This window comes from Mirounga leonina, unplaced genomic scaffold (genome assembly GCF_011800145.1).
Source record: "Mirounga leonina isolate KUSES-001 unplaced genomic scaffold, KU_Mleo_1.0 Mir_171, whole genome shotgun sequence".
Taxonomy (NCBI): domain Eukaryota; kingdom Metazoa; phylum Chordata; class Mammalia; order Carnivora; family Phocidae; genus Mirounga; species Mirounga leonina.
Genome location: NW_023270436.1, coordinates 9,123,838 through 9,136,576, shown reverse-complemented (window position 1 = coordinate 9,136,576; position 12,739 = coordinate 9,123,838). Strand labels below are relative to the sequence as shown.

Below are 12,739 nucleotides of genomic sequence, written 5' to 3'. Positions count from 1 at the left end.
CCTTTTTACTGTTTTGTTTTTTTTTTATGTTGTCTATGCACTTTGGTGTCACAGTTAAGAAATCATTGCCAAATTCAGAGTCATGAAGACTTGTCCCCTATGTTTTATTCTAAGAGTTTCATAGTTTTATGTCTTAAATTTGCATCTTTGACCCATTTTGAGTTAGTTTTTTATTTGTTATAAGGTGTAAGGGTTCAGCACATGTGTGAGGGTTTATTTCTGGGCTCTCTATTCCATTTTATTTTATGTCTGTCCTTATGTCAGTACCACACTACTTTGATCACTGTAGCTTTGTAATAAGTTTTGAAATTGAGAGGCGACACTTTGTTTTTTCATTTATGTGTCTTTAAATTTATAATTTTCCCTCCCTCTGCTATGTTTTTTTTCTTCTCCTGCCACTTAATTGTTGAAGAAGCTGTCATTTGTTATGTCAGGTTTACCACATTCTGGGTTTAGCTGATTTGTAACCTCATGGTATCAATTAATACATTCTCCCACACCATGTTTCCTGTAAACTAGTAGGTCTTGATTAAATCTGGGCTCCAATTGCATCATATCAGAAGGTACTTTTTATGTTTAACTTAAGGAAATTGTAAAAAGCAGGCAGAATGATATATTGAACCCCTACACACCTGTCACCTACTTTCAACGGTTAGCAACTCATGCCATGCCAGTCTTACTTCATTATAACCCCACCTATTTCCTCCCTCCTGTATTATTTTGAAGCAATATAAACAATCATTTAAAAAATTTCTTTATATTAATTTGGCATTTTGAATCACACCTTAACTTCATATTCAGTAACAATTGAAAGCATAGAATCCTCGATATGGTTGTTCTGTTAAATCTGACCCATCTAATAAGTATATTTAGGACTAGAGTATGATCTTGGCTTTTTTTTTTTTTTTTAAGATTTTATTTATTTATTTGAGAGAGAGAGAGCGTGCACAAGCAGGGCGAGCAGGAGAGGGAGAAGCAGGCTCCATGCTTAGCAGGGAGCCCAGTGCGGGCTCCATCCCAGGACCTGGGGATCATGACCTGAGCCACCCAGGTGCCCCGATCTTGGCTTCTTTGAAATTCAGTTTTTGTTACTATAGGAAACATTAAGATGCTTTGTTCCAAAACACTAAAGAAAAAAGTTAAAAGTAAAGCATAATCTAAGTGGATCCCAAAAGAAAAAAAAAAGAATTAATTTGAACTTGAGCATAAGCTTCAGAAAATGCTACTGTGATATGCTAACATTCCCCTTGGTTATTCAGCTTCCTGGTTTGGTCAGTGGAAATCTGTTGTTTCTACACTCTGTACCATTTTATACCGCTGTCTTTTATTATTTTCTTTGTTGAGTGATTTGTTCTAAGTAAAATGGATTGTCAAAACAGTTGTTCTTTATTAGTCAAAGATGTAATTGTATAATCAATAAAAACATACTGTGACTTCTATAGAGGGTCTGTAAATTCTTTTAAATAGCTTTGTGGGGATGCCACATGAATTTAAAGGTACTTAATTGGTGGCATTTGTTTAAGTCTTAACTCTGGCATCTCAGCAACCACTGAGATAAGATAATCCTAAGCAGGATTTTTAGCCCTTTGGGAGCCTTTGGTTACAGACTACAAATAATTAGAAAAACCCAATAAATTCAAATGATGCTTGAAAAAAATGTAAAAATTTGGTCAGGTTTAATTGTGAAGTTAGTTTATTCCTTGTGATGCAATTTTAGGGAGGCAGAATATAACCTAGAAATGAAAAGCCTAGACTTTGGATCACCTGGTTAAAATAGGAGCTCTACTGTTCTTTAGCCAGATGATTTTGGTCAAGATATTTAACTAAGGTTCAGTTTCTTCACCTGTAAAGTTAGGGTTGAGAGATTTGACGTAGTGCTTACTGTAGTATCTGGTTTGTAGTGTTATAAATGGTATTATTAGTCCTATTCTGTGAACTTCAGGAATTTCTCTGTGCTGTGTGTGAGGCAAAGAGTTACAGAATCAGAATGTTAGAAATGGAAGGACTTTCAGAGGTGCTTTGGTCTAAGATGTTATTTTCTAGATGAGAGAGGGTGACTGAGTTGGAGAGCAAACCAGCCCTGTCCTTGGAGTTCTAGGATCAGTGCTGTTTTACTGGGAATTGGTACCATTCATACTCTTAAGACTTTTTAGACCTGAATTGTGCTTCTGTTTGGATTTGTGACTTAATTTGAGTATTTTTTTTTTTAAACATTTTATTTATTTATTTGACAGATCGAGACACAGTGAGAGAAGGAACACAAGCAGGGGGAGTGGGAGAGGGAGAAGCAGGCTTCCCGCGGAGCAGGGAGCCTGATGCGGGGCTCGATCCCAGGACCCTGGGATCACGACATGAGCCGAAGGCAGACGCTTAACGACTGAGCCACCCAGGCGCCCCTGAGTATTTTGTTTATTTCATTAAAATGAGATTCCAGGTGTGCGTGGGTAGTTCAGTCGATTAAGCATCGACTCTTGATTTCGGCTCAGGTCATGACCTCAGGGTCACGAGATTGAGCCCTGAGTCCAGCTCCATGCTGCGTGTGGGCCCCACTTAGGATTCTCTCTCTCCCTTTGCCCCTCCCCTGCTCACACTTTCCCTGTCTCTAAAAAAAAGAGATTCCAGTCCTGTTACTCCAGAGTAATTAATGTTTATGAGGAATATAACATTTTATGTTACTAATGTTTTTATCATTTCATAAGGAGCCTAATCTTTTCCAGTGGAATAAGCCTTAGGTTGTATTTTTTTTTTTTTAAAGATTTTATTCATTTATTTGAGAGAGAATGAGGTAGAGCATGAGAGGGGGGAGGGTCAGCGGGAGAAGCAGACTCCCTGCCGAGCAGGGAGCCCGATGCGGGACTCGATCCCGGGACTCCAGGATCATGACCTGAGCCGAAGGCAGTCGCTTAACCGACTGAGCCACCCAGGCGCCCAAGCCTTAGGTTGTATTATACTCTGTAACTAAATTCACTTGAGTCCACCTTATTGGAAATAACTTGACAGCTGACTTTGGTGTACTGCATTGTTTCGAGGTAGGGGATTGGCAGGGAAAAGTACTTGTTATATAGATCCTGACAGAGGTATTTAGAAGTGAAAGTGCTTTGAATGCTTTAACTTATTTTCAAATGTTTTCTGCAGTTGTAAACATAGTGCCTATTTTTAGAGGTAAGGGAAAAACATGGGAGGTGACTTTGATGCCAGTCAATAATTTGTCAGTTAAATCAGGAGTAGAATTTATATTTTATTCCTAAGTAGCTTTCTGTAACAGAGCGATAGGTTACTTTGGGAGTAAAGATTATTATGTTTAGAATTGGTTATTTTTTTCCAGTAGGCTATTTTTATTTTTACTTCACTTATTTTATTTTGGTCATGTTCACATTCTTTCCTCCTTCTTCCCTCCCATGATACATACCTGTTTTGGGTCTCTGAGCCAGCAAAGCACAGAGGGAACCATTCTTAGGTAGCCTTTATACTTAATATTAGATTAGCCTTCCCCACAGATTATCTATGCTTTATTTGAATGGAATTATAAGATACTTTAAATTTGAAAATATTTTTTTTAGCTTGTTTAGCCTGTTGAACTTAATAAACGTTTCATTTTTTCAGAGGTCGAAACAGCAAAGGACTGCCTCAATCCACGGTGAGTAATTTAATGTCACTTGTTTGGAAGAATGGTAACTAAAATATTATTTCTGAACCATAGACCAAAGCCAAGGTGAAAAGGAATCCTTTTGCTTGGGTTTTATATCTCCTATAACTTTTATATCTCAGTACTGTTTGGTATAAAATTATTAGCTATATGTGTTGTTTTTTGAGATGATTCTACATATAAAATGTCAAATAATCTGTAAATAGTATTTTTCATGCAAAGTAATAAGTCATTTGTTGTTTTATAAATGGCTAAAAGCAAATCTAAATGAATAACACCCAAAAAAGATAAGTGTAACACCAGGACTAGAGTTTGCAAAGTTCTTTGGGGTTTTGATTTTGAATTAATGCCCTCTTTTAAGTCCTTCCATTTTTCTCCCTTGGAAAGGGCCTTCTGGTTTTAAATTTTAGAACTTTATCAAGAAAATTAAACTGGGCATGAAGGGCAGTTTCTTGTGATTGGAAAAAATAAATGTGAAACTGTCATTGATCTTTCAGACTTTGCCATTACTGGACAGATATTCTTATTTCGAATCAGAAGGACACATGCTTATGTAGTAAGGAGTGGTGTGGTTGATGAGACCTAAGAGCACTATCATTGATTCATATATGCTAAGAGAAGATAGATAGTCAAGGGTTTTTGACAAAGGTGCACACTCCTCCACCCCATTTATTTATTTATGTATACTTAACCCTATTTAGTGTACAGGTCTTTGAGTCTTTAATTTTTTTTTATTAATATATAATGTATTGGGGTGCCTGGGTGGCTCAATCGTTGGGCGTCTGCCTTTGGCCCAGGTCATGATCCCAGGGTCCTGGGATCGAGCCCTGCATCGGGCTCCCCGCAGAGCGGGGAGCCTGCTTCTCCCTCACCCACTCCCCCTGCTTGTGTTCCCTCTCTCACTGTGTCTCTCTCTGTCAAATAAATAAAATCTTTAAAAAACAAAAACAAAAACATGTATTATTTGTTTCAGGGGTACAGGTCTGTGATTCATCAGCTTTACACAATTCACAGCGCTCACCATAGTATATACCCTCCCCAGTGTCCATCACTCAGCCACCCCATCCCTCCCACGCCCCTCAGGTCTTTGAGTTTTGATGCATACAGTTGTGTAACCACCACCACAGTCAAGATAATGGGACAGTTCTCTCACCTTGAAAAATCACTTATGCCGCTTTGTAGTGATCCCTCCTCCCTCTGCTCCCCAACCTTTTTTTTTTTTTTTTAAGATTTTATTTATTTATTTGACAGAGAGACAGCACAAGTAGGCAGAGTGACAGGCAGATGGAGAGGGAGAAATAGGCTTTCCGCTGAGCAGGGAGCCGGATGTGGGGCTCGATCCCAAGACCCCAGGATCATGACCTGAGCCGAAGGCAGCCGCTTAACAGACTGAGCCACCCAGGCGCCCCCCCAACCTTTGATCTGTCCTCTGTTTCTGTGGTTTTGTCTCGTATATGGAAGTTCACTTGATTTTTTTGTATCACATGTAGTCAAAACATTGTTAGATGGTATGACTGTTTTCACTGTTGAAAACTTAAGCTTCTGTTCTCTAAAGAAACAAAAGATCATAGTAAACCAAGTCTTTCTTTAATGCATGTAAGGTATTATAAACTTAACTAAGCATTTTGTAACAAAATAAATGTTAACTTTAATATATAGACAAGGATAAATACTGATTGCTAATAATGTTTTTTTTCTTAATATTCTAGATTTCTTTTGATGGAATTTATGCAAATATGAGGATGGTTCATATACTTACGTCAGTTGTTGTAAGTTACCAGATTATTGGGGAGAAACTGCCTTGGGAGTGCAGTAAAGTAATTTGATGATGTTAAAATGTAGATGAATGATTCTCAAAGTAACATTTCTTAGGTCACATTTAATCAGGATTATTTAGAAAAAATAGAACTCCATCCAAACTATTGTGACTCACTATAAAAGCATTCTTGTTAACCCTGCTGTGTATAAAATAATAGTAGTAGTTGATTGTTTTTAGTGCATTATTTTGTCACCTATTAAATCCAGAATCAGAAATATTTAAGTTCAGTATTTAAATTCATACTGCAAACTCTGAGCAGGGCCTCCTGAGGAATTTTGAGAATTCAGTGTATTGTTAATGTTTTAGAATTTTTTTATTGTTCTGTCAGTGACTACCTAATATGCTGAATGAAGCCTGGTGAGCTATATAAAAAGTAAAATGTAAACAATTATCCCTCCTGACTGGGTAGCACACTGTTTCTTTGATAAATTAATTGTATGTTTTTAGGGATCCAAATGTGAAGTACAAGTGAAAAATGGAGGTATATATGAAGGAGTTTTTAAAACATACAGTCCTAAGGTAATTTTTACTCTTTTCCTTTTTGTTATATGTAAAACCCCATGAATCATCAACTACTGTATGTTTGTATGGCTTCCTGACACTGTCTGTTAGTTTCTGATTTAGCAATTTATAGTTGTGAGGTGGGCATGCTTGTCACATTTTCATGTTCTTTAAAGCACTTTTTAAAACCGCTTTGATTTTGCTCTTCAGTTTCAAATACTGATTATTTTATAGACTGGTTTGTATAATTAAACTTGCTCTGTGTGCTTATTAAAATATCTTGACCTTTTCCAGCATTGGGGGCTAGAAGGGGGATTGAGTGGTTCATTATTTTCTTCTTTATCACCATTAATATACTAAAAACAGACTATGGTAGCAAGGATCAACCTTTAGATAAGAGGATTTTTGAATGATGCAATAGATAATAGGTCATATTTCCCAGAAAAAAGTATGATTATAAGGTGCTTTTGACCTAGATTATTTTTGTCAAAGACCTATAAGAAATAGTACCTTGATGTGCTAAAGAATCCCTGTCATATTTTATTTTATAAATATTTTGAATATTTACTCATGCTTCTCATTTTAGTGTGATTTGGTACTTGATGCTGCACATGAGAAAAGTATGGAATCCAGTTCGGGGCCAAAACGTGAAGAAATAATGGAGAGTATTTTGTTCAAGTGTTCAGACTTTGTTGTGGTACAGTTTAAAGATATGGACTCCAGTTATGCAAGAAGAGGTGAATTTTGATTTCCTAAATACGCTTCATGGTTTATAAGATTTATTTAAACAAAGACTCTATATATCAATTATACAGACCTTTTTTTTTTTTTAAAGAAAAAAATTTTTTTTTTTTTTTTTAGAATAACCTGATTAAGACAAATGGGAATTTTAATGCATTTTTGTTGGAAAATATTTAAAACTTCAGAGGAAGAGTCCTTGGTACTTTTAGTAGGATAAATAATGAGAGTTTGTGTTCTACTAAAAAGGTGTGTAAAGAGGGGTGCCTGGGTGGCTCAGTCATTAAGCGTCTGCCTTCAGCTCAGGTCATGATCCCAGGGTCCTGGGATCGAGCCCCGCAGCGGGCTTTCTGCTCAGCGGGAAGCCAGCTTCTCCCTCTCCCACTCCCCCCGATTGTGTTCCCTCTCTCGCTGTGTCTCTCTCTGTCAAATAAATAAAATCTTAAAAAAAAAAAAAAAAAAAGTTTGTAGAGAATTTTCTACAGTTCATGGTCAAGAATGCTACAGATTATACTCAACTGAAATTTCTTGTCCTATTTGGCTTACAGTCCTTTAGTTTATAAATTTTTTTTTTTTTAAAGATTTTATTTATTTATTTGACAGAGAGGGACACAGCGAGAGAGGGAACACAAGCAGGGGGAGTGGGAGAGGGAGAAATGAAGCAGATGTCCCGCTGAGCAGGGAGCCCGATGGGGGCTTGATCCCAGGACCCTGGGATCATGACCTGAGCCGGGGGCAGATGCTTAATGACTGAGCCACCCAGGCGCCCCTAAATTTTTAGTTTTAAAATGGTTATAAATAATGCTTATCTAGTTTTATTATGCTTATAGTTCTATAAATGTTTTAGTTTTGTGACCTGGAAATAAAGCACAGGTCTAAGGGAGAAAGGCAGAGAGCTGTGGATGGAAAAACGATCATCTAATGAAGATGAAAAAGGTAAAGAAGTAGAACATGCATATTTTTTTAAAAATTTCAGAGTATGGGGGGCACCTGAGTGGCTCAGTCGGTTAAGCGTCTGCCTTCAGCTCAGGTCATGATCCCAGGGCCCTGGGATCGAGCCCCACATCAGGCTCACTGCTCAGTGGGGAGTCTGCTTCTCCCTCTCCCTCTATCTCTCTGTCAAATAAATAAATAAAATCTTTAAAAAAAAAATTTCAGAGTATGGGACTATGTTTTGAAAATATAAAAGGGGTGATGTAGTTATATTAAAATTTAGTCTGTTTCAAGTGTCCACTGAGGAGGGAAATATGGGAATTGCTGTTACTTGTTCAGAGAGCATACTCTGCAGTGTTGAGTGTTCATAACATGTTGAAAGGCTCTTCTGGGCAATTTTGAACTTGGTTCTAAAATTCTTAAAATTGATTTTTCTGGTCAAATTCTGTAGTCCACTCTCTCTTTTTTTTTTTTTTAATTTTTATTTATTTATTTGACAGAGAGAGACACAGCGAGAGAGGGAACACAAGCAGGGGGAGTGGGAGGGGGAGAAGCAGGCTTCCTGCCGAGCAGGGATACTGATGCGGGGCTCAATCCCAGGACCCTGGGATCATGACCTGAGCCAAAGGCAGACGCTTAACGACTGAGCCACCCAGGCGCCCCTGTAGTCCATTCTCTTGTGAATTTTAACTCACCACTATTTTTGATTTTCATTATTCAGTCTATATCAATAGCTGTTTTTGTTGCTGTGTTTATTTTTCTACACTGTTATTGAGAAATACAAGCCACCAGAAAGTTAAAGCCATTCTCTTGGACCCGTAACAAGGTTCTCACCTATAGTTAGCTTGTTTTTTTCAGAAGCTAGCAGTGCTAGGTACCTTTAACCGCTTTGCCATGCTGAAGAAAGCACTGTGTTCTGTTTTTGTACCTTCTCAAATGTCTGTGTCTCTGATTCACAACTCTTTGTCTAAGAGTCCTTCAATGGTCCATACAAGGAAACAAGTCTTTTTTTTTTAGTTGCTGCCTTAGGAGTTGGTCTTGTTTATGCCTAGGACCACAAAATTGTATTTATGCTTATACTGTTGAAGTATTTTACTGTTTTAAACTTAAAAATTAATTTTGGATAATAAGCTGAAAGGGAAAATACAATTTCAGTTGAATTTTAGTCCATAACACTCTAGAAAAAGTATTGGACACAACAACAAAATGTTCCTTACTCTGTTGGGTACCAGGCCGTTTAGCTAACAGCCATTCACAATAGACTTTGTGTTTTGTTTTTTAAAGTGAATTGGCATTTCTCAAATTTGGAAAGATAAATATTACTTGGAAATATCTATGGTATCCCATTCTTTGATCCTCTTCAAAATAATGTCTTTAAATTTTTTATTATTTTATTATGTCTTTATTTCTCAGGTCATTTGTGTTCATTGTAGAAAGCCAAGAACATACAGGTCAGAGAGACAGCTTTGACAGTGTTCAGTACACTCATAACAGGCTGGATGTATTTTGCTATATACATAAAAATACAGTTTTCTTGATGAGGATATCCCATAGTGGAGTAATTTTGGGTATTTAATTTTTTATTTATTTTATTTTTTTTTCAAGATTTTATTTATTCATGAGAGACAGAGAGAGGGAGAAGCAGGCTCCCAAGGAGCAGGGAGCCCGATGCGGGACTTGATCCCAGGACCCTGGGATCATGACCTGAGCCGAAGGCAGACGCTTAACGACTGAGCCACCCAGGCGCCCGGGTATTTTATTTTAAAGACTGTAGTGGTTTAGTGAATTATACAATTGTGTCCAGTGCATAGTATCCTGAAAATAGTATTAAATCATGTGTTTAGGATTTCAGGTCTCTTAAGCCAGGTTTTTAATACTATCCTGTCAGAAGTTGCCCTCTATAAGTATTATTTTGGAGATAATGTTAGTATACTTAGAGAAAACTTTTTTAGAGTAATTAATTGGCATGGTTCATTAATTAAAAAAATTAAGACACAATCCAGTAACTTGGTAAAGTGAGGACACAAACCCAGCACCCACTAACCCCCAAATCATGTTTTTTTTTAAGGTTTTATTTATTTGACAAAGCAAGACAGCGAGAGAGTGAACACAAGCAGGGGGAGTGGGAGAGGGAGAAGCAGGATCCCTGCTGAGCAGGGAACCCGATGCAGGACTCAATCCCAGGACCCTGGGATCATGACCTGAGCCACCCAGGCACCACCCCCCAACATTATGTTCTTAAACATTGTACTATTGTGACATAAATTATGTGGTCTAATTTGTTGTTTAGCTGTGTCAAATAAATCTGCATTCACTTTAAAAGGTTTCCCTACAAATAAAGCCAAAAGGAAACAAAATTCCTATATAATATAAATATACATATTATATTATTCAAGATTCTTTTTTAAATCTTTGGCTTTATTTTTGGGGAAACTTTTATTATTTATTTATTTATTTATTTATTTTTAAAGATTTTATTTATTTATTTTGAGAGAGAGACACACAGCGAGAGAGGGAACACAAGCAGGGGGAGTGGGAGAGGGAGAAGCAGGCTCCCTGCAGAGCAGGGAGCCCGATGTGGGACTCGATCCCAGGACGCTGGGATCATGACCTGAGCCGAAGGCAGTCGCTCAACCGACTGAGCCACTGAGGCGCCCAATTTTTGGGGAAGCTTTTAAAAGTTAGGTTAATATGGCTTTTAACTTCTTAATGCTGACTTTTACTGATTTTCATAAGTTTTTCTTTTTCATTTTAATATGTTTTTAAAGTTGTCATATTCATATGCATATGCAAGTGAATAAGAGGCCTAGAAATAATTGATTTCTTTTTATGATCGTGAATAAGTTTCATTTGATCTCTTGGATGCTGTGTATGTTACCGGATTGATTTGCGGGCCAAATGAAAAGTAACTACATTTTGTAAGCTGTGGGTTCTTTTTGCACACCCGTAATTAGACCATCAGATTATCACTGTAAAATTAGTATGTGTTTTATCCTTTATCTGAATTCCATTGCAGACAGACCTGGGATGCTCTCATTTTCATCCTGCTTCATTTTGCCACCTATTTTTTAGGGCATAAACCTGTTTTTCTCTCTGCATCTTTCTACCTTGGAGTTGATGTATTATCTCTACTCACTTTTTACCTGGTTTCCTTTCTTTTTCCAGTGTTTCTTCGTCTGCTTTTCTCCTTCACTCTCTTTCTGCTTTTTCTGTTGTTCCTTTATTCCTATTTGCTCTTTGATTTAATACCCCAACTCAACTACAGTTTAGTTTTCTGGCTCCTTCCTTCCTTTCCTTTCTTTCTTTTTTTTCCTTTTAAGATTTTATTTATTTATTTGACAGAGAGAGGGAGAGAGCACAAGCAGGGGGAGCAGCAGGGAGAGGGAGAAGCAGACTCCCCGCTGAGCAGAGAGCCCAATGCAGGACTTGATCCCAGGACCCCGGGATCATGACCTCAGCCATAGGCAGACGCTAAACCAACTGAACCACCTAGGCGCCCCCTGTGTCTACTTTCTTATTTTATTCTCCTGCTCCTGACTTAGGCTTCTTTCTACTGTTTCATTTCCTTGGCATGTTCTCAGTCTAGAGAACAGGGGTCAGCAAACTTAAGGCCTGTGGGCCAAATCCACTCATTGGTAAATAAAGTTTTATTGTAACACAGTATGCCTGTTTGTTTATGTATTGTCTGTGGCCACTTTGATGCTACAGCGATAGAATTGAGTAGTTGTAATACTGTATGGCTTGCAAAGCCAAACAATATTTTCTGGTTCTTTATAGAAAAACATTGTCAACTCTCATCCTAGATCTTTTTTCCTACTGTGTTTGGGTTGTTAGAGCTGATCAAAAATACATACTGTACTGTCTTTGGTGAAATAACATAGAACATACTTTGTCTCTAACTCATTCTTTGACTCTTAATACTGTGTAATTTCATCTATTCCTTATTTGTGACCATTGAAATGGGATTTAGTTTGAAGAGTCACTTTTCTTTCCAGCTTTTTATTTATTTGACACAGAGAGAGTGAGAGAGAGAGAGAGAGCATAAGCAGGGGGAGTGGCAGGCAGGCAGAGGGAGAAGCAGGCTCTCTGCTGAGCAAGGAGCCCGATGCGGGACTCGATCCCAGGACTCTGGGATCATGACCTGAGCCGAAGGCAGACGCTTAACCGACTGAGCCACCCAGGCGCCCCTCTTTCCAGCTTTTTGTCACAATAACTGAAAAATGACAAGTGAGAAAATTAGTTATTGGGAATGGTCTCCCATCATCAACTGTCTGCTCCCTCCTTTACCTACAACTTTATCTTACCCTTGCCATCATTACTCTCTTTCCTTTGGTTTTAGTAGATGGGATGTTTCACTTCCTCTTGAATCCCAACTTCTCCCATCATGCCCTTGACTTTACCATTCCTGGGTTCTTTCTTTTTTTTCTTTTTTCTTCAAAGATTTTATCCATTTATTTGAGAGAGAGAGCAAGAACACGAGCTGGGTGAGAGGCAGAGGGAGAAGCAGGCTCCCCTCTGAGCAGGGAGCCTGACGCGGGGCTCGATCCCGGCATTCCGGGTTCATGACCCGAACCAAAGGCAGACGCCCAGTCGACTGAGCCACCCAGGCGTCCCCATTCCTGGATTTTTGCTCTTTTATGTCACCTCTGTTTCCAGACTCTTCAACCTCTTCCTCTCCAGTTACTCCTTCCCTTTAGCCAGAAAACCTATTCAAGTCCCTCCCCTCCTGAAGAGGATTCCTTTTTATCCTGAACTCCCACTTACTATCCTGTCTTCCTTTCTTATCCAAACATCTTTTTTTTTTTTTTAAGATTTGATTTATTTATTTGAGAGAGAGCACATGGGGGGAAGGGGCAGAGGGAGAAGCAGACTTCCTGCTGAGCAGGGAGTCTAACATGGGACTCGATCCCAGAACCCCAAGATCACGACCCGAGCCGAAGGCAGACCCTTTACTGACTGAGCCACCCAGGCGCCCCATTATCCAAACATCTTAACTCTTATTTTCTTTTCTTTTTTTTTTTAAAGATTTTATTTATTTGACAGAGAGAGACACAGCGAGAGAGGGAACACAAGTAGGGGGAGTGGGAGAGGGAGAAGCAGGC

The 12,739-nt window shown here is 38.4% G+C and overlaps 1 protein-coding gene across 1 annotated transcript in view; it reads left to right on the top strand.

The window, feature by feature from the left end:
- Nucleotides 1-12,739, top strand: part of ATXN2 (ataxin 2) — a 119,294-nt gene that overhangs the window by 28,589 nt on the left and 77,966 nt on the right. Inside the window, 4 exon segments of the mRNA XM_035017010.1 lie at nt 3,604-3,637; nt 5,356-5,415; nt 5,913-5,984; nt 6,553-6,703. Coding sequence (XP_034872901.1) covers nt 3,604-3,637; nt 5,356-5,415; nt 5,913-5,984; nt 6,553-6,703 — 317 coding nt within the window.